A 25,791-nucleotide genomic window follows, 5' to 3' on the forward strand; every position below is an offset into this window, starting at 1 on the left:
ACAAAGGGTTTTGAAGTATTGTACTTAAAACTAAAATGGGTATATCTGCATTCAAACTGTTGCAGTTGTATTCCAGAGATTTAAATAAATAAATGATTGGGTCTTTTGGTTGAAGGGTAAGCGCAGATGTTACCCTCCTGACCCATAGCCAGGTTACAGTGACCCAGGGCAGCCTGCTGGCCTGGGGGGTATTCCAAGTACGTGGTTTAATGATAAACCTGGGTAAGTAAACTCAGAGCAAGTGGTAGACCTACAACAAGAGCCCTGTGGTATTGTTTTGTTAGGAGAATGAAGCCATACAGCTCTTCTATTAGGAGGTTTACCCCTTACTATGAGTTAACTTACCCAGGTTTGTCACTAAACCACGTACTTGGAATACCCCCCAGGCCATGCAGAGCAAACATACCCAGAGTTCACCAACACTTTCAGCCTTCAACCCACTCCATATTTGCCCACCTCCACATTTGAGGTTTCCACCCACTTTTAACTTAGTACTGAAATACAGACTGAATATGCAATGTCCACAAATATTATAACAATTTACAATTAATTGCAAAACTAATTGTGAGTGCAAAAGGAGAGCCAATATTTCATTCCTTTAAAAGGGTTTTCAAATGGAAGTGAATCAGAAAAGAATCATGACGTCTGGTAGCACGAGTACATTTTTATTGTTCAGTAAACAAACACGGTCCATACTGCCTTCCTGCTTCAGACGAGGGTGTGGCGTGGCCAGGTTGCAACAGTGCATTCAACGTATGACAAAATCTGTGACTACGGAGCTTTCAAACTAAACGAGACAGATGAATGACATCACACACACACACACATGGAAACAGGTGAGCGATGTCACACACTGCACCCCAAAGGTAATAAATATGCAGTGCTCATCATCCTCATGCTTTTAGTCCTCTTCATACTCCCACACTACTCATCACTACTTAACAAGGGTGGTGGTCTGGTACTCGTTTCCTGCAGAAAAAAGAGGGTTGCAGATGTATTGATTTTGAAGCCAAACAACTGTGTGTGTCTTTATATGGTAACAGTTGCATGTGTGGATCTACTTCTTGAATTTCCCCTTGGGGATCAATAAAATAACTATCTATCTATCTATCTATCTATCTATCTATCTATTAGAGAGCATGGAATGTTTATGTAGTACACAAATTGAGTTGCATGTGTGTGTGTGTGTGTGTGTGTGTGTGCGCGTGTGGCGTGACACTGGGATATGTAGGCCTTACCTGGGCGCGGCTTTGATGATGTTGTCCACACGCAGGATCATCTCTGCGGCCTCGGCGGCGCTGAGCAGCACCTGCCTCTTCACCTGGAAGCTCTCAGTGATGCCCAGCTGGGCCATGTCGCCGATGATGCCATTCTGCATGTCTGGGGGGGCAAGGTTCAAAGGTCACCGCCCACGATAAACACACACCAACTCATGTACAAGCGGTTATTGACTATCCTGGATTAGTTAACTCACTCAAGTATGGACTTATTTTGCCAGGACAATGACGCCATAGAGTTCTTCTATTAGTAGGTTTACCACTTATTCTGCTGAGAGACTAAACCATGAACTTGGAACACCCAGTCATGTGTACGTGAGGAAGTAGGAACATAGTTTACCAAATGTGTGCACAGGATATTGTTCAGGGAATAAGAGTGGACAGTGCGTGTGCCACCGCATTTTATCAAATGCATATACACAGTGTGTGTGTGTGTGTGTGTGTGTTCTCTTCACTCACCTAGGCCATAGGTGGTCTTGTTCTCTACGTGCGCTGCCCTGAGCTGGGACACCAGGTCTGCGCTGTCATAGCCGGCGTTGTCTGCAATAATGGTGGGCAGCTGGAGGACAGAACACGCGTTAACAGATGCTGCAGCTTTCAACACGCTGAATTAAGACCACTTTAAGACTACTATTGATGAAATGCATGTTTGTGTGTGTACTTGCATGTTCACAATTAATTATCTTGCTCTTGTGTTCAGGCATTAAGTGAATGAATAGGATTATATGTCGGACAAAGTATTTGTGAGAGTTCTGTGGATTATACATGAATTCCACTGTGTCCAGGCATAACTTGAAAAAGGCCATGAAGAGGCTCACCATCATCAGAGCTTTGGCAAAAGACTCCATGGCGACAGCTTCTTTGCCTGGCGTTCGGTTGGCCAGATCAGTCACCACCTTTGCCATAAGCATCTCGGAGCAGCCTGGGGAGGGGGCGAGAACACACATGAGGGGTTCTGGCCAAGGTCAGAGTGTCATACTAAAGCTTAGTCTGCATTCCTCCAGAAACAATGTCTGATTTAGAACTTGGTTTATGTGCTACTAAACTGAAGTGGAGAAAAAATGGACAGAAATGTGCAAACTTAAGGGGAAGATGCGTGTTATTAAACGGGAAGATGGAATGTGGCGTGTTATTAAACGGGAAGATGGAATGTGGCGTGTTATTAAACGGGAAGATGGAGGGCATACGGACCTCCGCCGAACACGGTGCGCGTCTCCTTGATGGTCTGAGCGAGCACACAGAGTGCATCGTGCAGAGAGCGCTCGGCCTCGTCCAGGATCTGCTGAGTGGCTCCGCGCAACACAATGGTGCAAGCCTCACCTGTCTCACACACACACGCACACACACACACGCGCGTACACACACACACACACACACACACACACACGCGTACACACACACACACCGTTCACAGTATTCACATTAGGACTGCAGCCAGGTTTCCGCTTAGTAACACGGTCTACTTCATACATCCTATTCTTCAGAATAAAATGCTTCCAACAGCTTTATCCAATCTATTTAGTGTTTCTTTGATTGCTATAATGCACAAATACATATTTTTTTATATCAATAGCTGCATACTACACAGACTCGTCCTCAGGCGACCCTTTCTGCTTGTGCCTTCCTTTAGATTAGTTTATTGCAACAGGTCGTACCCATGGCAACGCCGGAGAAGTGGATGAGTGTGTCCTCTCCGATCATCACCTCCTCGATGAGCTTACAGTGGCCCAACTTCACCAGCTCAGGATGGTCAAACGTGGAGGCGATCTCGCCACCTGATGGAGACAAAGGAAACGTCAAATACCATGGCCCTCGTTCTGAAAATGACCACTGTGCATCTGGATAGTTTTACAAGGAATACAATTTATGAAGCTGCATGCATGAAAATGACCACTGTGCATCTGGATAGTTTTACAAGGAATACAATTTATGAAGCTGCATGCATGAAAATGACCACTGTGCATCTGGATAGTTTTACAAGGAATACAATTTATGAAGCTGCATGCATGAAAATGCATGAAGTTTTGTTCACATGAGATGATGTAAGTTGAATAATGAAGTGAAACCTTCCTGAACTCCAAAACGTCAATTCAACAAATTATTAAGTAGACAAAGAAACACACTCAGAGTCTTTCTCCCTCGCTCACTCGCTCTCTCGCTCACCTGTGACCAGTGCCAGACGCTCCACTCCAGAAAAGTCTGCGTGCTCGATGGCCATTACTCCAGCTGCGGCAAACAGCTGCTCTGGGTAGTTGTAGATCAGCTGCCTGAGAAGAGAACCAACCCAATCGCATACGGTCAGGGGCCACAAGGGTAGGAGGAGCCAATACGTTCTATATGTTGATGAAGCAGTTGATGGCGTGTGCAGGTGACGTACCTGTTGATGAAGCAGTTGATGCCGTGCTTGAGGATGCGCTCCACCTTCTCCTTCATCTTCTCCTTCTCCGCCTGCTCGATCTCGGCCACCTTCGCCGTGGAGTCCACACGCACCCGGGAGCCGAAGATCTGAAAGGGAACACACGCAGATCAGACGGCCTCCTAAACACACTCCTTACCCACAGAGCAGCTCAGAGATCCAGTGGTCACATGCTCCCTGTACAGAACTCACATAGCTGATACAACGATTGTCAAGAGAAGAGTGAGAACTAGGATGCAGACCTTGATCTTGTCTGTGTCCATGCCAGTATTGGCAATGAGGATGTTGACATTCTCCATCCTCTTGGGCTGATTGACGCCAATTTTCTTATCCAACAGGAATCCTTTTACAAAAAAAAAAAAAAAACGGTTAGCAGGCTCCAAGTACATGTTATTAATAAATCTTCACCAAATGAATTGGGTATGTATAACAGTCCCCCCAAACATACACAGGTCTTTAAAAACAAAACAAAAAAAAACACTGATCACCCAAGGCTCTTCTACCTTTCCTTTTAGTTTTCACTGTCCAACTCATCCCTTATGCATCATTTCTCTTTCTCATCTTCTCCATCCTCTCTTCCTCTGTCCTTCCCTCCCTTCCTCCCCAATTTCTCTCCCTCCTTCCCTCATACCTTCATCCAGGTAGGAGTCGGTGAGGCTTCCCCCCAGTTTCTTGATGACGTGGATGGCTTCCAGGTTCCCGGAGCCCTTGAGCCTCATCACGGCCTGCACGGCCAGCTTGGCGAAGTGGTCTTTGTGGTGGGTCAGCAGCTTGGAGGACAGCGTGGTGCGGGAGATATTCAGCAGGTCCTGCTGGAACTTCTCTGGGTCGTTACTGTGTGGGGTGGACGGAGTGATTTAGCAACACAATAAACATATAAAATATAAACACAATAAACATATAAACATATAAAATAAACACAATAAACATACCACTTTCTCTAACACTTATTAACATCCAAAAATACACCCCAGGTTGTTCTTAGGCCCATTTCAGAGTTTCATCTCTACCAATCAGATGCTGCCTAACACTTCAGGATTTGTGCTAGCAAATTAAAGATGTTTTTCAAACTACGTTAATATTATATGAACTTGTTTCATCTGTATTAGCATATACAATCGCTTCAAAGCCTCATAATTCATGGCAAGTCTACCTGGGATAGTTGCAATCTGGTGGCTTATAATTGAATTCTCAATGGAGATAATTAAAGAGATTTTTACTTCCAGAACCAGAGTGGCCAGGCATTGTTGAGCTCTATACAGAGTGATCGAGTAGTTTTCCAGAAGAAATAAAAATTAAGCAATGCAGATCAAGAAATACCAGGTCATATCAAAAATTGAGTTAAGAAACGTAATATTTACCCATGGTCCACTGCAGCCGCTTTCAGTGCCTCACGGGCCACCTGGGTGGCCTTTCGCCAGCCGCAGATGATCGTCTGAGGGTGGATCTTCTTGCCAATCAGGAGTTCAGCTTCCTAAAAGTCCAACATAAATCTTAATTCTGTAAACCATTCAGTAACGAACACTACTGACTAGAAAAAAAGAGAGACAGGAGTGGCAAGCACCACACTAAATGTGTGAGATGCGGAAGTGAGGCGGGAAAACATACCCGAAGCAGCTCAGCAGCAAGAACTGTGACTGATGTGGTACCATCTCCAACCTCATCATCCTGTACTTTGGACATATCTGTGTGTATGAAGGAGAGAAAGACAAAAGCAATCAACTCCAAGTTACAGACTCAACATGGTACTACAAATTGTGAATCCCATTAAATGTAAGTTTGTAACATATAGTTGGTACGCACCAACCAGCACTTTGGCAGCCGGGTTGTCCACGCCAATGGCTTTCAGAATGGTTGCCCCATCGTTGGTTACTGTGACAGTGGCGTCTCTGCCACCACCCAGAAGGATTTTGTCCTAAGACACAACAGCAAGATGTCAGCAAATGAGGACCCCCACAGCATCTTCAGGTTCAGTCATGTGTATGTCAAGCATAAACCAAACTAGTCAGAAGACGCAGGCCTTCCTGTATGAAATCATATCATATAATGAACATTATTATTTAGGAAATGCCTGATATCTATTCAAACTGCCTTCACATACCATCCCTTTTGGTCCTAGGGTGCTCTTCACCAAATCTCCGATGGCGATGGCACCGATGAAGGACGACTGTGAATTAATTGAGAAACCCATGAGCAAGTGATGTTTCACAGCAAATCAGAATCAGAATCAGGTTTATTGCCAAGTATGTTTTCACATACAAGGAATGTGCTCAAGGTGCATGGCATACAATAATAATTCAAATACAAAAACGCAATAAATATACAACATGTTAGGACGAGACAGACAGCCATAAGTGGCAAAGTGGAGAGATACGTAATCACATATGACTAATGATTTGACAGTTTTCACCTGACGAAGCGACTCAACTCACCATGCGGGCGGTTTCAGCCTTCTCTTCATCAGCCCCATGCTTAAAGATATTAACGGGTGCCATTGAAATGGACGCCTGTTGTGAAAATAAACAATTAAGAAGGGTCAATATAATCAGGTCAACTAATCATGGTTAGTGTGCCCTCACAAATGAATGCCTTTATATGGCTATAAGAAAGAAAGAAAGAAGAAAAAAAAAAAACACAGAAAAACGTGGACATCAAAGTTTAAGCATCAGGTGTACAGTTCCCGGACATCTTGAATAGAAAGACAAAAAATGCAATAATCATTACAAAAATGCATAATCTGCTTTAGGACTGCACCTGTTAAATTTATCTTCAACTAAACTTTTGACATTTGACGACCATTTTCACTATTTCTTGCTACTTTATTGATTGATTACTACTCTATTTATTGAAGAAATACTCGAGAGATTAATCAACTATAACCTGCACGATCCGGGTGGGTTTGATTCCCTGTTTCCCCCGTGTGCCATTGAGCAAGGCACTTTAACCTGAGCTGCCCCGAGGAGACTGGCCCCGTGATTATCGACGTCTTAGGATAAAAGCGTCGGTCAAATGAATTACTACTATGACTAATATTAGCAATAGCAAACAGTCTGATCATTATTGCTTATGTACAGACAGCTTTGTATCATGCGAGCATCAAACATGGATCAGTATGTGTCATCTGATAAACAAAAACTCTAATAAGCATGTAGTAACGTGCAATCTGAAAACATTGAACATGGTCTAGACCTTCATCGTAAAAAGGAAACGGCCATGAAAATGCATTAAGATGGTCACTCCCCAAGCAGTTTTCTCTATCTCGTTGACAAAAGTAGCTAAACTAGCACACGGTCTCCTCCCTCTTCTCCTAAGAAACCACTAGAAGCTTACTGGCCTGTTCATCGATGCTAATCTTTACTTGATGTGAACCAGTTCAAATTACAAAGTATTACACACACGTGTAAAACAAAATAACTATCTCTAACGCAGATTATATAATCTGCAATAGGCAACACTTCACATTATAAAAATTGAAACGGGTAACAGTGCCTTAGTTTTGCTAGCTACCTGCTTCAGTTACAATACAGTTCAGGCGTGTGGGGCTGTGAGCTGGGTAATGTTAGCATAGCAAGCTTGTTTCATTCACTCAAGCATTAGGCCTATATCCACGATCTGCGTGTAAACATTCTGCAAAGCTGGCAAGGGTCAGCTTGACACTACTTCATTGTCAGGTTTAGAACAGCCCTCTATTTCCACAAGTGTTTCTTCTTGCAACACATTAGCATGCTAGCATGATCGGCTTTATTGTAACGGTAACGTTAGCTTGGGCCCATGTGCTTTCCCCTGTCAATGGATTGCGCATCTTATTCAAACAAGAGGAAGCACACAAATGTGTCAATTTAATCTTCTTATCTCTCTTCAAAACCAAACGTTCACGTATGAACCAATCCTAACACACAAAAACTCACGAATACTCAACATTCAGAACTTTAATACAACAAAGGTATTCGCTTACCATGATGTCTGAAGTTGGTTGAGGCCGTGGACGTTCAGGGAGGAACCAACCAGTCAACGCTGTCGCATTAGGCACGCGAATACTCTGACGTAGATACGTTTTCACAAGACATCTTCGCACCCACAGAGAATAAGGGCTCTGCGCCCAGATCTTGTCGAGCTAGATTTTAGCGCGCTGAATAAGAAAAACTTATTTGCCTAGGTCTAATATATATATCCTTTATAATTTGTGAACAGGACAGAACAGTTTTTACAGTCAACGTTGTAACTTGTTTCAACTTGTAACAACGTTGAAATTATTAATATGATTAAAACTAGAAGGTTCTATGGCATATGTATCTTTATAACTAATGGTGCAGGTTTTAATTATTAGTTTATGACTAATAATTAATAAAAACGACTGTAGGCTATATCAAAAGTACATTTTGAGAAAGAATTCTATGCTGCTTTAAATGCCGCGATCACATTAAAATCGCAAGACATCCAAGTCAACACAGCCTACGATATAATAAATCCACAACTGGGATACAAAATGTTCCCAGCATTTCCCTGGTTTTTGTTTCCACATGAAGTGGCGAGGTGGGGGAAAACGTTTCCCCCGTTTTGCCCATGAACGCACTTAATCAACTTTTCCTGACAGAGTGTTTTTTATTTATGTTCATGGCTATTGTTATTAGTAAATTCTATTTAGGATAGCCTACTCTATTGTTAATATTGGTATTATGAGATAGCCTATTTTTATATTTGAAACTGTTAATTTTAGTGCTAATGTTATGGTTATTGGTGTAATTGTAAGTCGCATATTATTATTATCATTATTATTATAATTATTAACAAATGATCGTAATTTATGAAGACAGGAGAAAGATGCATTTTCGTAAAATTCACTTCAGTCCATAGGATGTGACGCATCCAGTTTTCCTGTTTGCATTTTGTCTCGCTCAGTCGGAGGCGGAGGAGGCTGAGTGGAAAATGGCCGACGGTGTGGATCACATCGATATTTACGCGGATGTAGAAGAGGAGTTCAATCAGGTATGCAAAATGTTCCATGATCGTTGGGAGTACGTACTACCAAAGAAATGCACGGAAAGTGTAACTTGCCAGCACTTTTGTTGTCCACCATCTGTGAATTACCTCCTCAACCGCTGCGGAGGTTGGTCCATGTCTAGCTTTAAGGCTAGCATAACTAGCTAATTCAGCATTGCACTAGTCACATGAATGAATTCTCTGCGGGCAAAGTTATTTTAGTTTTTACAGTTTGTATTATTTTCATTACAAGTGCATGGCTGTTTGGTTTTAGAGTAAGCGTTTTCTTTTGAAATAAAGAATTGCACGTTTGTACATACGCTAACGTGCGTGGCCATTGTTTGCTAGTGTCGATTAGGAACGCCAGTTAGCTTTGAAGTGGCGGGGAAAGGCCTCGCTAACTGAAATTGTGTGTGGCCTGTGCACTTCACATGGCTAATTTGGGGTGTCACAATGTTCAGCGAGATTTCTTGCAAGAGTACAGGTACGATTCATTGTGTCATTGCTATTGATGTTGCATCGTTCATTGTAACGTTAGTTTTAATAGGCAAAGCTATTCAACCATTAACGGTATAGCGCTGTCCAACCCATGTAACCTGAATGGCAGGCAGTCAACTTTTGTTAGCTAACCTTTAACCTGAACGGTAACGTTAGCTGTGTAACCTTAGCTAAATGTTGTTTAGTTGGTCAGGAGCATGGGCATAGGCTGTTATCCCATTGGGAGTGAATTAGGCCTATTCATTTCATGGATTGTATTTTGCCTTTAGTTAATGGTAACGTATCTCAGCTAACGGTGGGACTTTGCAGTGAGTTGTTCTTAGTCAGCTATGCATATTTAATGCGACATTATTTTGGAACATTTGGAAATGTTTTTAACAAGATTTAATGGTACTGGATGTCCTTTCCAAGGCCTTTTACATGCCATGTGTTATTCCTGCTTCTTAATTGGTTTATATTGAGCGGCCTTTCCGGTCTTTGCGTGTTCAGATGGGAGTACTGCGTAGTTATTGATCACTGTACAGTAGTTTGACAGGCATCATGTGGTCACCCATTAAGTGAACTGGTGGCCTAACTTTTCCCGACATTAATGAACACGCATGGAGAGATTAATGACTTGCCCTTGTGGGTCGGCTGCCGAGAGGCTTAATTGGAATGAGGGTTTGCAAAGTTTGTTTGAGATAAGCCTCCGGATTATCAGTGTTCTCTGGGCCAGGTCGCATCGCTTTGAGCTGTCCCTGACCTTGCCCAGAGGGAAGAGCCACCGGGAATCGTTAAAACACACAAATATGCAGGCCTACTTGGACACACTGACACAAGCACAAATGCATTACACAGGGTGCCTAGTGTGCACGTATAGAAAGCATCCAGTGTACACACACACAAGCATGTATCGCAGAGGAAAGCACCTAGTGCACACACAGACACAAACATGTTTCTCAGAATGAGAGTCTTTGGGTATAGTTGACCCCAGTGGGGGTAATTAGTAGACAGAATTAGAATCAATGAATTTCCATAGAGACTATGAGCAGAAATAACTGTCTGTCAAAGAATTGAAACTTGTGTTTGGTGGCTCCTTATTAAGAAAAGGCATATGAAAGTATGTAAAATGTAATAACACATTTTTTTAGAGTCTGAAATAATGAGTGATTTTTGTGTGTGTGTGTGCGTTGTCTTTGAAATCAGGGTGAGGATTACCCAGTGCACGACCAGATAGACTTGTACGATGACGTAATCTCTCCGTCTGCCAACAATGGAGATGCCCCAGAGGACCGGGACTACCTGGACAATTTGCCCCAGCCTGTGGGCTCGGAGGGGGGCAAGGGCCCTTCATCTAACGTGGTCTACACATACACGGGCAAGAGGATTGCCCTGTACATTGGAAACCTCACATGGGTTCGTCTCTGTTATTGTTTTTGTAAAAAGTATTTTCTGACTTAATCATAACATGACAGTGTTTCCTGCAGAAAATGTGTTAGTTAAGGTGCTGATTGTCTGGGGAGATGAGGGTTATGGCTGAAAAATCCATCGCACCAAGATGACCAACATCAGGCCTTTTCAACACCTTTGTTTTGAGCTTTCCTGCTGCTGCTATAAGTGCTCCTGCTGCTACACCTAATTTTGTTGGGGGACAACTTAACTATAAATTGTAACTATAAAGCTCTGGGGGAAACACTGTGACATAATATGAATCTCATTATCACTAGTATAATCGCTGAACAAATGTTTGGTCTAATGTGGGTACTGAGTTGCACTATTTGGTCACTGAATGTCTGTCGTGTACTGTGGATGGCTTTATGTGCTCAGGCTTGTAGGTGATGTGGTTGAGCTCTTGACATTTTCAAGGATTAACATGGGTTCTGAAATTGTAGAACATAATTAAAGCTAATTTATTTGATTATCTCTTTCCATAGTGGACGACAGATGAAGATTTGTCAGATGCCATTCGGTCGATAGGTATTAATGACGTGCTTGAGATCAAGTTCTTTGAGAACCGCGCCAATGGCCAGTCGAAAGGGTGAGTAACACAAGTCCGTTTGTTGGTTGTCTTTACTAAAAGGGATCAGAAATGACTGTACTTTAGGCTTCTCTCGTAATATCAACATGTGTATCCCCATAATGCTAGGCTTCTTTAATGAAATGTGTGTGTTTGGATGCAGGTTTGCGCTGGTGTGTGTTGGTTCTGATGCTTCTTCCAGAAAGCTACTGGACCTGCTGTCTAAGCGCGAACTTCACGGGCAGAACCCCATCGTCACACCGTGCAACAAACAGTCCCTCAGCCAGTTTGAGATGCAATCCCGGAAAAGTATGGGCATTAAGCCGCAACATTAAACCTTTCTTTGCAATTTAACAAATAAACATTTTTACATTTGTTAAAATTGCAGAGAAGATACGCTCAGTTGTCTCAATATGAACACTTGCTTGTCTGTTCCAAATTCCTGACCTCTTGTGCCTGTTTGTATCTGTCAGGCACACAATCAGGTCAAATGTCTGGCGAGGGTAAAGCTGGCCCGCCTGGTATCGGCCGCGGCGGCTTCCCCATGGGCCGAGGCCGAGGGCGCTTCCCCGGCCCCCCAGGTCCAGGAGGAGATCGTTTCCCCGGCCCAGTTGGACCCGGAGGCCCTCCACCCTTCCCAGGTGAGCCACCACCCCCCCTGCCCTCCTCTCCTCTGCCCCTCTGCCCCTACACTTGGCACGGCAGGCATGGCTCTGCCCCTCGCCCCTACACTTGGCACGGCAGGTATGGCTCTGCCCCTCGCCCCTACACTTGGCACGGCAGACGGCTCTGGGTTCACGGCATCCCTCAGTCCCCGGCTGGAGGCAGTTGCGCCGTCGTTTCAGACTGGCCACCTCGCTATGCCCCCACTTCTCCTCCAAACGCTTTAGCGGCTTAAACCCCCCCCCCCCCCCACACACACACATACTCCTATGTGAAGGACTCTGTGACCTTTCACCTCTCGTCCAGGTTTGCTCCCAGGAGTTGTGTGAAGGACGGCTCAGACAGCCTGCACTCCTTTCTTCTCCTTTCCTCTTCCTTCCCCCTTTCCCCCTCTGTGTTCGTTTTTGGGGGGTGTGTTGTTCCCTTTCTTTCTTTCTTTCTTTCTTTCTTTTTTTGCCTTCTTTTTTTTTTTCCGTTCCCCTCTTTGGCACCTCTTGCTGCTGTTGCTGCCTCGCGGCGTCAGGTGCCAGTTGTGATTGTGGTTTCTCTCCCATCAGGGCCCGGGGCCATAACCCATAGGCACCCCAACAGCCAGCTGATGGATATGAATTTCAATTGCTTCCAGCCGGGCCGCGATGGGAGCTGGCGACCCAGAGGTGAAAGGCCTCATCTCCTATTGACAGAGCTTAAACAAACAAACAAACAAACAAACAAACAAACACAAACACGTGTTTTAAGAAACTCACACCCCCCTCCTTCCTTTTCCCTCCCCTCTTTCTTGTTGTCATGATCATATTGTTACTGTCTGTCTTGCGTTACGGTGGCTCTGTGGGTTGTACTCTTTATTGGGCTGTGCTGTCTGGTTGCCTGGGCTAAGCCCAAGGCAGTTGTTTAGTCATTGCAAAAAGGGGTGGGGCAATTATTATTATTGTTGTCTTGATCCTTGTCAGTGGTTCATGTTCCCTCAGTCTTTCTGTCAAGTCAATATGAGGATGCCCTTGTACTTATTTCTTACTAGGAAAAAAGTTGGCTACAGATTTTTGTTAGCAGGGTTTAATTTTTACTAAATCTAACACATCAACATGCTGTTTGTGAGAAGCCTGCTTCAGGTCTATAATATATGGTGTATATATAATATATATGAAATAAATGCACTACCCAAGATTTGTATTTAAACCACAGCCCATACCAATAATATTTCGCCTGATCTGTGGAGACAGACGCAAACTCCCTTTGCTTTTAATATCTGTAATGCAAAGTGTGAAAATTAACCTCACCTCATAAAGTATTCATACTATTAGCTAGAAGGGTCCATCTGCTAGTATTAAAAATAAGCTAGCCTAGATGTTTGGTGGCATTCGATTTTTGGCAATGGCTGTGAAGCTGTGGGAACCTTTTAGTGAGGTGGAGTGTCACATTTCCCTCCTTTTTAGAGAAACAGGACGGAGTTCTGGGTACAAAGCTCCCAACTCTGCTGTCTGTTTCTTCCTGCTTTTCTATCTTGTCTGATTTAGCTGGGCTGGTGACCTCTATGAAGGCCTAGCTGTCCACGCTTGCTATCTTTTGGCCACTACGTCTTTAACCTCATAGAGCTCCAGATGTTTGTTTTTTTGTTCAAGTAATATGATCTTTCTATAAGTGTTGATACCCTACTGTGTAGTTGTCTGGATTGAAATGTGCACTTCTAATAAGTGTTTATCGTGTGTGTACATATCTGTGTGTGAGACTACTTGTTAAGTATGTTTTTCTGAACTAAGACCTTGCTAACACCACTAATCTCAATCCTGCTTGGCTCCAAAAGAGCTGCTCATTGGCACCTTTATCTTAGATGTTAAGGGCTCATTGCTCTGCCTCTTGCGCTTCTTCTGCTTTGCTTGGCATAGTTGGCCCCAAATTAAATGACTGACTGGCTTTGAATACTGAGCCAATGAGCAAAGTGACTTGTGCATGAACTAAAGCTATCGTGTGTTGTGTGGGAGCTTTGAGCTGACCCCCATTTTGTGCTTTGATCTTGCTCATGGTATTATATAAGCCAGTACTTTTTGCCTTGTTATTATTAAATTAGCTTTAGATTTTGAACTTTGCTTGCCATTTAAATTAGGCCCCTCTGCATTGGCATCTTCATTCAGAACTGGTGTTTACCCTCTGCAGATGACTACAGAACATTGTCATGAGGTTATATCGAGCCAAAGTTAGTCAACCATGTTGGCAAAATTGCAGCCTTTGCTGTGTTTCTGTTTTTTCAGCCAGAGTGCAGAAAACAGGAAATAAGCCAAATCCCACCTCAAAATGGTGTGTTTGGTTACATGTGCACCGCCCCTCCACTGGTGTCCATTTGTTATAGACCCTTTCAAGAGAGTTCCATTATCAGCATCATAGTTGGCCCCACAAGGCTTCCGTTTTAACATTCCATATGTTATCTTAACCCTTAACGGTGTAGGTTTTTGAACATTCTAAGTTCCGCAACAATTGAAGGTTCTAAAATTCTATGTTGAATTCAATGAACCCAGATATTCTTTAGAATGTTAATTTCCCAACATTCCCGTCACACCAGTGTGACGGTACTCCTTTAAGGGTTAATGCAGAGGAAGTAGATTGGGGCCCAAATAGAATGTTTAAGCTTTGTTTTTATTGTTGAAAGGGTCTATACCATGACTGTTGGCCTCAAATGACCTGAACGCATTGGAGGCTCTCACTAAGGCTGGGGTTGACACACACAGAGGCCAGAAGGCAAAGGGTTGACACCCCACCCCCCCCCCACCCCCCTCTCCAGCTACATACACACAGGCAGCCTTGAAATGTATATTTCTATTTTATGTGCGTTGCTCAGCATGTTTGCTGATTATGTCTGCAATGACTAAAGGCAGGTCAGGCAATCTGATCCTCAGAGAATTGGTTTCCTGTGTTGGATTCATAATTGTAACTAGTTAGGTCCTAAAGAGTAATGTTGACACTAGCAAATATAGAAATTTGAGAAAATTCAATGAGATCAGATGAGATGAGAGTGCCTGAGTCTGCTACTTGCAAAACTAAAGTAATCCTCTTTTTAGCAAGGTTACCTCGAGTGAACTACAACACGTTCAAAGCCTCTCGTAAGTGGTGATGTTTACTCATGTTGCGTTCTTCTTTCTGTGTCCCTTCTTTTCCCTTCAGGAGGCATGCAGGGACCACCCCGCCCTCCACCTGGCCCACCTGGCCCCCCTGGCCCCCCCGGGCCCCCACCTCCGGGACAGGGTCTGCCCCCACCCCTCTCTGGGCCCCCTAACAGAGGCGATCGCCCCCCTCCCCCAGTCATGTTCCCAGGCCAGTTTGGCCAGCCCCCCATGGGACCCCTCCCCCCAGGTCCTCCCCCACCTGGCTACGGCCCTCCTCCCGGCCCCCCCTCCCCCCCAGCAAGGCCCTCCTCCCCCAGGTCCCTTCCCCCCACGCCCCCCTGGTCCCATAGGCCCCCCCATGGCCCTGGCACCCCCTCCACACATGCAGGGTCCCCCCCCTGGTGGGCCCCCCCCTGCCCCTCACGTCAACCCCGCCTTCTTTCCCCCGCCCGGCAACAACAACATGCCCTCGTCGGACAGCAGAGGCCCTCCTCCAAACGACCCCTACGGCCGGCCGCCTCCTTACGACCGAGGAGACTACGGCCCTGGTGGCAGGTAATGTCCATATGCCATGCATGTCACCCCAAATACATCAGTCTGAACTAGTCTCTGCACTGTCCACACAGACCAATGAATGTCGTCAGTTCAAAATAGTGTTTGTATTTTCTGTTACTTTCTCTATTTTCACTTAACTTTTCTCATTTTCTGCGAAGTTGTGTGGTTAAAGTTGGTGCTAGTTGTTGTATGAGAGCGAGGCGCTGTATTTCCACTGCAATACGCACTTATTCGTTTTCCTAACCTTGTGAGGACATTGATGTTGAGGGAGACTCTTTTGGAGGGATCTGCTGCCCATAGAACAGAGTTACCGTAGTGATGACCCTAGTGATCATTCACGAGTCGCTCTTCCCTGTGACCCTGAATGTCCCTCCCTCTGGCTGCTTCCAGCAACCCGAGACCCCCGCTAATCCCAGACTTTGGGCTCCGGCCCCTGAGAGAGCCCTGGGTTAACGAGGGCGGTATGGCTGATCTGAAACAGGGCGGCAGGCATTTGCCCCCCAGTGCCAGTGACGCAGGGTCAGTAAAGCTCCAAAACATCTGGCAGCCCCCGAACAGGAACCTCAGACTCCTTGCCTGGCTTTGTTTGTTTTGTGTTTATTTTTTTTATTTGTTTGTTTATTTTGAAGAAGTTGTTTTTGTTTATTCTTTGAGTGGATGCATCCCTTTAGGCTGTGTGTGTCTTGCTGATAATTTGCTCCATTCATCTAGCTTGGCTTGGGAGACTGGGTTGATTTGCATTACATCGCATTTGATGTGTGTCAACTGTAATCCCACATGGGTGGTACTTTCGCAGTTTTACTTTTTGATTAACCCTGATGTGTGAGTTTGTGTGTGTGTGTGTGTGTGTGTGCACCTTTTAACCCTTTACATTGGGGACGCTCAATCCTTTTCCCTGGATATGCATGCGGTCAGCATTAATAGGGCTCAGATCTGGCTCTTGGCAGTCGACTGCCTCAGCCCGTGTGTGTCCAGCTAAGGCTTGGGGGGGCTATGAAGAGTACATATCCAGGCAGAGGATTAGGCACACTCTCTGTGTGTGTGTGTCTGTGTGAGAGAGAGATTTTGATATTTCATTGTGTGTCTTGCTTTTGGTACCAAATAATGTTCGTCTCTGACCTTTTGTATGTGCTTGTGTGCGTGTGTGTGTGCAGGGAGATGGATTCGGCACGGACCCCGCTGAGCGAAGCAGAGTTTGAGGAGATCATGAACCGTAACAGGGCCATTTCCAGCAGCGCTATCTCACGTGCGGTGTCTGACGCAAGTGCTGGTGAGAACTACATTGTTTAGTTGTGTGTGTGTTGCACTAGCTGGAGCCATGAGCCACTTTGCATCAGAAAAGTGATGCTGGCCCATGACGTCACTAGATTCTGTGTGCAACATCGGTGCCATTTTTTGCTTGGCTAAAAAAGCTGTGATTGTTTATAATGGGTAAAAAAAAAGAAAGAATCGATGGAACTCTGGTTTGAAGCTAAAATCTTAAGAACGCCCATAATAAAGTCATCTTGAAATAACTTTGTTTGATGTGACCATTTGCTGAGGCCGATTGTCCTGTATTTAATCCTGCAGCGGACTATGGGAGTGCGATAGAGACGTTGGTGACTGCCATCTCTCTGATCAAGCAGTCGAAAGTGTCTGCTGACGATCGCTGTAAAGTCCTCATCAGCTCGCTACAGGACTGCCTGCACGGCATCGAGTCCAAGTCCTACGGCTCTGCGTCGAGGTACGGCTCTGTCAGTCACTCTACTGCTCTCATAAAGGGCCTGAAAGGGGGGTGAGTAGTTTGGTCGTTTGTCCTGAATTTTTGAGAAACTTTGTGATGCTATTGAAATGTGTGGGTTTCTTCAAGTCAATTTTTAATGAGGAGTTAATGATTTTAGTTTTTGTGTGATGTGTTTTAGTTTGGAATTTTTGTAAGTGTGTGTAGGTTGGTGCAGTTACTCATTTTACTTGCACACCCACGATATTGCAGTTAGTAAGGTGTGTGTGTGTGTGCATCAGATGTGTATGTGTGATCTGTGCGCCTTCATTGACCTGCTACTTTTCTTGAAGACGGGAGCGCTCTCGTGAACGTGACCACAGCCGGTCGCGAGAGAAGAGTCGCCGACACAAGTCGCGAAGCCGTGACCGCCACGAGGACTACTACCGGGAACGTAGCCGCGAGCGGGATCGCCACCGCGAGAGGGACCGAGACCGCGAGAGAGATCGAGACCGCGAGAGGGAGTACCGGCACCGCTAGATGGCCAGTGAAGGTGTGTATGCCGTGGTTCCCCTGCCCCCCTCCTCCCCCTCCCCCTCCTCCTGCCCCCCCCCTCCCCCTCCTCCTGCCCCCCTCTCCCCCTCCTCCTGCCCCCCTCTCCCCCTCCTCCTGCCCCCCTTCCTCCTCTAGGAAGTGGAGATTTCATCCAAAGGGCTCCTGTTTTAGCTCATTCAACGTCCGGTAAGTGGGGGAATCCGATGAGGTAAGAGGTTTTGTTGATTGACAATGGAAATTGTACCTCAGACAACTTTTATTGGTCTTGGTGTGATTTTCCACAGTATTTTTCCCTGATGTTGGGGGGGGGGGGATAGGGAGTACTAGACATGTATCATTTATGTTCTAATTAAATTCAAAATGACTTTGTTTCATCTGTGGTACACAAGGAGATCAGTTGTAAAACTAAATGGGGAAACTATTCTGAACATGTATATGGGAGCATTTTTGTAGCGACATTGTAGTTTTTGTCTGTATTGTGATTGTGGACTCGTATGCTGTTGACTGAACTAAAACCAAGTGCATTTATTACATGTTGGGGATCAGTAAAATCAGTATGTGAAATGTTGTCATATCTGATGCACAATTGGTTCGCTTAACAGCAAATTTGTCCTAGATTCAAATTTGTGTAGTTTTCATTCTACGGTTTGAATTGATTGAAGTTGATCAAGATATTGGAAAGAAATGTGCAGATATATTTACATGCATAAATACTGATATTAAACTATATTTGTACTACCCAAGCAATCTCATTATCATATTTACAAAATTTATTCACTAGTAAGATGCATATATGAAACCCTCTGCTTCATAACATCTTAATCCATATGTGAATGTATGAGCCAAAAATGAGTAAATCAGAGGTCCCCTCACACCAATCTCATGCTCAGTGCGCGTCCTAATATTCCCAGTTTGTGTACACATGTTGTTTGTGCCGAACCAGTTTTATAATAAGCCCACCATTGTGATTTGCCCTAGCCATTTTAACCTCCTAGCCCTCATGTTTAATAGGACATCTGAGGTATGTGTAATATTGGCCATGTCACTTGGACTGTTTTGTGCTGCTGTTATCTCTTTCACAAATATTGGACATATTTGTAATAATCCTGACTTCTGACAGTATAATCTTGCTACTTATGAAGCTGTCTGTATTGAGTAGGGTTTGATTTTGGCATTAGTGTTATTTGAATTGCAAAGGAAATTGACTTTGTTGAATTGAGATGCAAAATATTTCTCTTGACACGACTGCCCTTTAGATAATTGACTGTGAAGCCTTCCATTATTATGATTATTATACCTTGGTGGAATTCATAGTTTAATTTTCCTGTAATGTATTGATGCACATTGCTCAGCCATTCCATTGATTTGTGGCCAGATAATAATTTTTTGATGAAATTGCATTGATCACTTATGGGTTTGGTCAGACTAATTTGTATGTACATTCTGGTTTATAAAACTTGAAAGATTCTTAATTAATATCCTTAAAATACAGAAATTATTTTTCAAACTATGGTGGAAATATTCACAATTAGTTGTGGTTCAGACGCAGGTGTGGTCTCATAAGTGATGTTAGCTTGACAAATAAGCAATATCTAGAATAAGATTTGAAAAGGCATAATTTCCAGAAAGTTTTCTGTGGGTTTGTTAACTGTTATCGTCAATGAATATCAGAATGTACTGAATCAAGAAACCTCTCAATTGCAGCCCCTAATGACCAAAGCCCTCTCCATGGCAAAAGCCCTTTTGCTATTTATGCCACTACGGTCTGTCTTCCAGTTATTGTGTAAACCTGACTGTTCTGGTCAATTCTGTCATTAAAACTGTCCATACATACACTACTGACTTCGTGATTAGTACATAGGTGGAGGGTGGCGCATCAGGCCAAAACACAACATCAACATCAGTTGAGGGCTGCAACTTCACTTTTTAAAATGACAATATCCTGGCCGGACTGCTGTTGTCAGTGATATAAGTATTTGAAATGAACATGATTTCTTAATGTCTAGTGACATACCAGGGCCATTTTATAATTAATTGAAATACATTTCTTACATACGGTTCCTTTAATTACCCATAATAATGTCTCCATCTGAGCCTTGTTGGGTCCAGAAGTCGTTATTTATTTACCTTTTTTTATCTCTACATTTTTTTTGTTAAGCCTGATTCTGAGAATCACTGTAATACCGTGAATCCATTGTTGCCACCAGATCTGTGGCCTCCTGCAATGGAGGGCTTTGGTCATGTGACCTCAGAGCTCACTGGCCTCCTACTGGCTTGATTAGGTTGTACAGTTGTAAAGAAAAATTAGGAACAAATCCTTTTGGCGTCTTTATATTTAAGTCTATTTGGTCAGAAAAACTTTAAAAAGGATTCCAAAAAGGAAATATAAAAATCCAAGTATTTGGTAGGCCAATGCTTTTTGCTGCACTGAGAGATTTCTGTGGCGTTCTGTAGTTTGACATCCTTGCCTCACCAACTGTGTCTTCTGATGTGCCTTTATCTGTTGACCTTTGACCTCTCTGTGCCGAATTGTCCTCAGATCTTAACACATTCTGTTTACTCACCTAGCCTCTGGAGCGAGATCACTGTTGTAGTACAGATGGAAATGACTAGCATGTTTTTGTTTCCAAGTTTGTCCAATGTAGGTTATGGTCCTGTTTACAGGCTTGGAGAAAGCAGATATCCTGATGCCCTGACTGTGTACACCTTTTTGCTCTAGTGTTTGTTTTTTTTTTTGTTTGTTTGTTTGTTTTTGGAAAACAAATTCACTCCTTCATTCTCTCTTTCTCTTCTGTCAGTATCTGTTTTGTCATGAGTACATTAATGGAAATGTTTCCCTTTTCACCACTGGGGTCACTGCATTTCAGGAAGCCTAACTTAACAATATCAGTATGCCTGTCAATACAAAAAAATAAGAATTGAAAGTGAATTGGCCCTTAAACGAATGTGCATTAGCCATTAATCGCATGCCATGTGGAAGTGCATTATGTGAAGCCTCTGCTTTATCACCGTCAAATAAGTGTTACAGTTTTGATGGTGGTAGTATAAACATTCTAATTGCACCAATAATATCACCTCTATAAGATCTCCACAAACCTTATGAAATGCATTGATCTCATTGAGTGTCTGTAGTTCTCAGAATAGAATAGAGAATCGGGTTGGGTTGCCATAGTGATTGAATTTTAAATTGGAGGGAGGTAAAAAGAAAATTGCACCATGTAAAAAAAAGTATCCGTGCTGCAAACCATTTTATTCTTGAGACCAGCTTTTTCCACGTTGGAAATGAGACTTCTGTGAATTTTTTTTGAATTTGAGCTTTGCGATAGTCTACTTCACCTATTTAGAATCTATTTAAGCCAGGGGGCCTACTTCACCTATTTAGAATCTATTTAAGCCAGGGGGCCTACTTCACCTATTTAGAATCTATTTAAGCCAGGGGGCCTACTTCACCTATTTAGAATCTATTTAAGCCAGGGGGCTTCGTAACTATCCCATATCACAAGCCAGGTTCTGGCTACCTGGTATATCTGACCTCTTTAATGACATTTCAAATAAGAGACTCCCTTTGGTAAAATGTAGTGTCTAATATAACAGCTTTTTTATTTTTCTTAAATATAAGACTTACTGTGTTGGCGTATCCTGCTTACTAAGCTGCATGCGAGTCTTCCCATCCTGTTCTTCCAACTGTGTCCAAAGAGCATTGACTCATTCTTTCTCTTCCCCTTCTGTAACGCTGGCCATGTCTCTCCTCTATTCTGTCCAACGACTGCTGTCTTAGATCTAGTCACATAGAATCCTCTGTAGTCTGTCCAATTGTCTCTCAGATCCCATAAATGCACCAATGTCATGATGTTGACTGAATGCTTTGTGTCATGAGATGAATTGAATGAAAAGTCATTTGAAGTGTGGGATGTGGGACATTTTCTTAATGCATTGAGTTGCTAATGAATCGATCTGAATATGTGAAAAGGCATTTGGTAATGTGGGTGAACACTGCCTACAAGTTTTGCAAGGTTTTGCATACTGTTCTTATCTGGCAAAAGTTGCAAAACTGAATTAGAAGTAATATGATCTAAAATTGTAAACTCTAAAAGTCTTACTAAATCTGCCACTATAGTCAGTACCACAAGGGGAAAAATATGTTCCTTTGCCAATTTGTTTGCATGTGTATACATTTTTGTATGCTTGTTTGTGTGTATGATGGGTCTAGTTAGAGAACGGATAAACAAAGCAAATCTCTGCATGACTGGGTTGCCCAAAAAACAAAACAAACAAACACCACCCTCCGTTTCACACCTTTCAGCTGTCGGAAGAGGAGGAGTCCCGCCTGGATAAGCACCCATCCACCCGCCCGTCTCGCCAGGACCTTACTGCTACCCAGCGACCCTCATCTACCCACCCTTCCCTCGCCCTCTCTCTTTCTCTCTCTTCTACCAACTTTGCGTCAGAGGATGGGACTGACATTGTTGTGTAAGGCTACATTAGAGGTGTACAGAAACAAAAAGACCCTTCATCCTATACTCATGGTTTAAAAACAAAACAAAAAAAAAAAACATGCCTCTTTTTTTTATTTTTTTGTTTTATTTGAAAGACATACAAAGACAGACCTATCATACCTGTGTAATTAAAAGAAATCTCTGCTTTGCATCGTAAAATCCACTAAGGAATAAAAACTTTGCGTGCGTTCCCCTAAACGATAAAACATTTTGACCGCTATAATGTATAAACTGTCTGTCTAGGGATATTGTTTTTATAGGGACTACTTCTGGTAAGCGTCTTTATTTTTTTTCTCTTAATGACTCCTTCCCCTCCTTGTCTGTCTCATGGTTCGGATAATGTTTGTAAATGTCTATGCTTTGATTGATTATTAAATAGATTCTGTGTTGTAATAAACTGTTTGCTGGGGTTGCCAATTGCTTATACTCTTGAGTTCCTTAAGCTGACGTCTCACACCTAGTATATATGAAATGTGCCTTGATGGGTCAATGTCATATTACTGGTCATTTGAAGACAGAAACTTCTCTGCATTGCACTGTCTTGTTTTATACAGAAGTAATCTTAAAACTAAAAAGAAAGTTTTAGGTGTTTATTTTCAGACTACAGGCCACCGTGTGATTTTTTTTTTTTTTTTTTTTTTTTTTTAATTTTTTTTTTTTTTAACAAATATTAAGGTGTACACTAAATTGGGTAAACTATGCTGTTAAATGTCACTGGTCGCTGGCAAGAGACTTATAGTCCCGCTGCCTGACTAATTAACGTCAGGCTTGTGTTCCAGCAATGGTAGAGATGTCACTCCTTGGAGTATAACTGCCACAGAAAACAAAAATGTGTACATTGAAGTGATACTACTACCAGTAAGATATGTGGACTTGTACTCCATGTATACTGACTGTCACATTGTTTGGCAAAAAAATCAGTTACTGATTGTGCCTTGAAGAGCATTGACATGTAATTTTTTTATTGTGTACTATATTACTGATGGTTGAGTCGCGTAGATGTACATAGTGAACTTAGTGTAGTTAGTAGGATTTTAAAAAGTGGTAACAAATGTTTACATGATCAGTGCTTTAATAGACACTCCCATTTCATACGTGTTTTATTGTTTTGTTTTTTTGTTTCTTTTTTGTTTGTTTGTTGACCAAATTAAATGTAGAACCGTTGGTACAGTAGAGTAAAAGTAAATGCACGCTCATGTCAAATGACACTCCTCTAGTCAAGTTGTTGTTGTTGAGCAACAAATTGACCAGTTCATCTGGCCTCTTACCTTCATTGCGGTGATACCAATCTGAAATATCTTGACGGAACTAATGAATGGTTATGGAGTTTGTAATTTTCTAAATTACACTGATGATATTTTGAAAGAGTCCATATGCACATTTTCCTGACATTTTATCAGACAAAACACTGTGACCTGAAATATTTTGCACCTAATACATGCAGTGTAGTTTTAAAACCAATTTGCTTAATAGGCATTGTGATGATGTTAATTGGCTTGGCTTTGAATTTGTTGTTGATCTCAATTTAAATGACTAGTTCCATTTTCTCAGATGTGTTGACTCATTCAAGTTTAATTGCACTGATATTGTTTTTCTGTTTTTGGGAACGTATTACACCACTCTAGTCGAATTATATAATACCCCTCAGGGAATGTGGTTTATTTTTTAACAGATTTTAAATGAAAATGTGAATTTCTAGGCTCAAAAGTAGGGCAAACATACTTTCATGCTTTTCGTGTGGATATGTGGAGACTATATTACCCAGGCACTGTATGTGGAATGAGGACCTTTTGCAGTATTTTACATGCAGGTAAATTGAGTGGCCATCTAAACATACATTTTTGAATACTGGTACCATTCTTCTATGATTTGTCACATCTCAACCTTATCCTTCCCTCTTTTTAAGTCATAATTTCTTACTTTGTTAACAACAAGGGATCAGTTTTCAACAAAAAAGTTTGCACACAGTTCAAATACGTATTTGTCTGTATCAATACACATAACATATAGTCACTGTGTAGGAATTTATAAGCCTTGTTTTGGCTAGCTGTGTTGTAGCAGGCTTGTATTCAAGTGTCTGATTCAGACCAGTGATATACTGAATCGTGTTTTATTTTACTGACCTGTTCCCAATTATGCAAAAATGCATTTTAGACACACACACACACTCTCTCTATCAGGGATTATATTAGGCCCTGGTTACATTTCATTTATGCATTTGAATGTGGTTGTTTTGTACTGTTTTTTTCCAGATCTGTACAGTATTTAAAGGATAGATCTTTTTTCGTAAGACATTGTCATGTTTTGGGTGTTCTTAATAAAGTAGTGTGCCACAGTGTTTCACTTGCACTATAGCTTGGTGTTAGCGCTATAGCGATTTTTCCAATTTGATTGATCAAGATTCAAAGCCCTGTAGAGAATATAGACGATTCCAGCACTGATCTCACACTCCTCTGGCTAAACTTTATTTAGGGTTAGCTAGTGTCTGGGGAGGCAGTTATGGTTCCTTTTGAAATCTATGTTGTAAGTTTATCAACAGCTGGTCTGTTTTATTAGTATGTGTTTTATTAGTAAGTTTTGAAAATGGACATGGTCAACAGTGTTGCTAATATTTTACGCCTCTGGTAAGTTGGACATATTTTTGCCATATAAATTATTTTAATAGTTCCTGTGTGTACACAGTTGTGCTATATAGTTTCTATTTTTACTATATATATTTAATTGTTTAGGAACTGTTATCTGACATGTGAAGTAGCCTTGTAGATGCATCATTAGTTTAAATGTAAAAAGTAATGTCAGGGATGTATATTTTTTAAGTATTGCTTTTATACCCCTTGACTCCAGCTTCTCAGCTTTTGAGAGATCCAGGTAAGTAGCCATGCAGATCATCAGTACGAGGGGATCCAAGATGTTGGTGGGTATAGACCTATTTGGCCTATTTACTGTACATGGTTTCAGCCTGGCCTTAGACTAATAACATTTCAATGAGAATCTCTATAGGAAAGCTTTCAGTTTAGAAGTGGACTAAATCCCTGTATGAGAAACTGCCTGATTGAGACTAAGTGTTAATTCTGTGCAGAATGTTCGCTTCTGGGGCATCAGCCTGTCTGATATCACCATTAAATCAGTTTTATCCAATCAGGCTACTATGGAAGTGGTGTCTTTATGGACACTTAAAATTGAGCTACTGATTATGAAATTATGTGGATTTTCTTTATTTCCCTACACAGTTTATAAGGGTTTTTAGGGGCTAAACTGACAAATTTGACAAGATTGGATATTGAGAGCTTGAACATCCTGATTTATAAGTAATTCTCTTTTTGTAGATATAAAAATGGATTGTTCAAAAAGATGGTTAAATCATAGAATATATTTTGCTTCAGAGTATCTTTGTCCAGAATTTCAGTCTCAAAATAAAAACCTTTGATGAACTCAGTTTTGTGTTTTTTTCCCCCTCTTCATTATTTCTCCCTTCTGTTAACTTATTTACAGTATGAAAGGGTGATTATAAGATACTGTATATATATATGTCCATGAACTTTGAGCCAACTAGTGGTACAC

The 25,791-nt window shown here is 42.4% G+C and overlaps 2 protein-coding genes across 2 annotated transcripts; one reads left to right on the forward strand and one right to left on the reverse strand.

Annotated features, from left to right (window-relative positions):
• Window positions 1–644: 644 nt before the first annotated feature.
• Window positions 645–7,807, reverse strand: cct2 (chaperonin containing TCP1, subunit 2 (beta)). The gene is made up of 16 exons (XM_042080859.1): window positions 7,649–7,807; window positions 6,126–6,200; window positions 5,795–5,860; window positions 5,497–5,608; window positions 5,302–5,378; window positions 5,055–5,167; window positions 4,325–4,527; window positions 3,936–4,036; window positions 3,655–3,782; window positions 3,441–3,544; window positions 2,933–3,052; window positions 2,469–2,597; window positions 2,096–2,199; window positions 1,737–1,836; window positions 1,239–1,380; window positions 645–969 (listed from the first exon to the last, which is right to left on the reverse strand). The coding sequence occupies exons 1-16, from the start codon at window positions 7,649–7,651 to the stop codon at window positions 939–941; spliced, it is 1,608 nt and encodes a 535-aa protein (XP_041936793.1). The 5' UTR covers window positions 7,652–7,807; the 3' UTR covers window positions 645–938.
• Window positions 7,808–8,533: 726 nt separating this feature from the next.
• LOC121698596 (cleavage and polyadenylation specificity factor subunit 6-like) lies at window positions 8,534–24,568 on the forward strand. Its single transcript, XM_042080831.1, is given in 12 exon segments — window positions 8,534–8,679; window positions 10,357–10,566; window positions 11,085–11,188; window positions 11,331–11,476; window positions 11,641–11,808; window positions 12,388–12,486; window positions 14,984–15,207; window positions 15,209–15,480; window positions 16,635–16,750; window positions 17,050–17,203; window positions 17,533–17,732; window positions 22,038–24,568. Coding segments are annotated over 11 exon segments (1,740 nt in total). The 5' UTR covers window positions 8,534–8,619; the 3' UTR covers window positions 17,720–17,732; window positions 22,038–24,568.
• Window positions 24,569–25,791: the final 1,223 nt, after the last annotated feature.

Source organism: Alosa sapidissima, chromosome 23 (genome assembly GCF_018492685.1).
Source record: "Alosa sapidissima isolate fAloSap1 chromosome 23, fAloSap1.pri, whole genome shotgun sequence".
Taxonomy (NCBI): Eukaryota; Metazoa; Chordata; class Actinopteri; order Clupeiformes; family Clupeidae; genus Alosa; species Alosa sapidissima.

Excerpts from the sequence above, each read along its gene's own strand:
- cct2 (XM_042080859.1), bottom strand. Across the intron at positions 4,528-5,054 it reads GCGGCTGCAGTGGACCATGG|TAACGACCCAGAGAAGTTCC; the intron begins GTAAATATTACG and ends CACCCCACACAG. Across the intron at positions 4,037-4,324 it reads CGACTCCTACCTGGATGAAG|GATTCCTGTTGGATAAGAAA; the intron begins GTATGAGGGAAG and ends TTTTTGTAAAAG.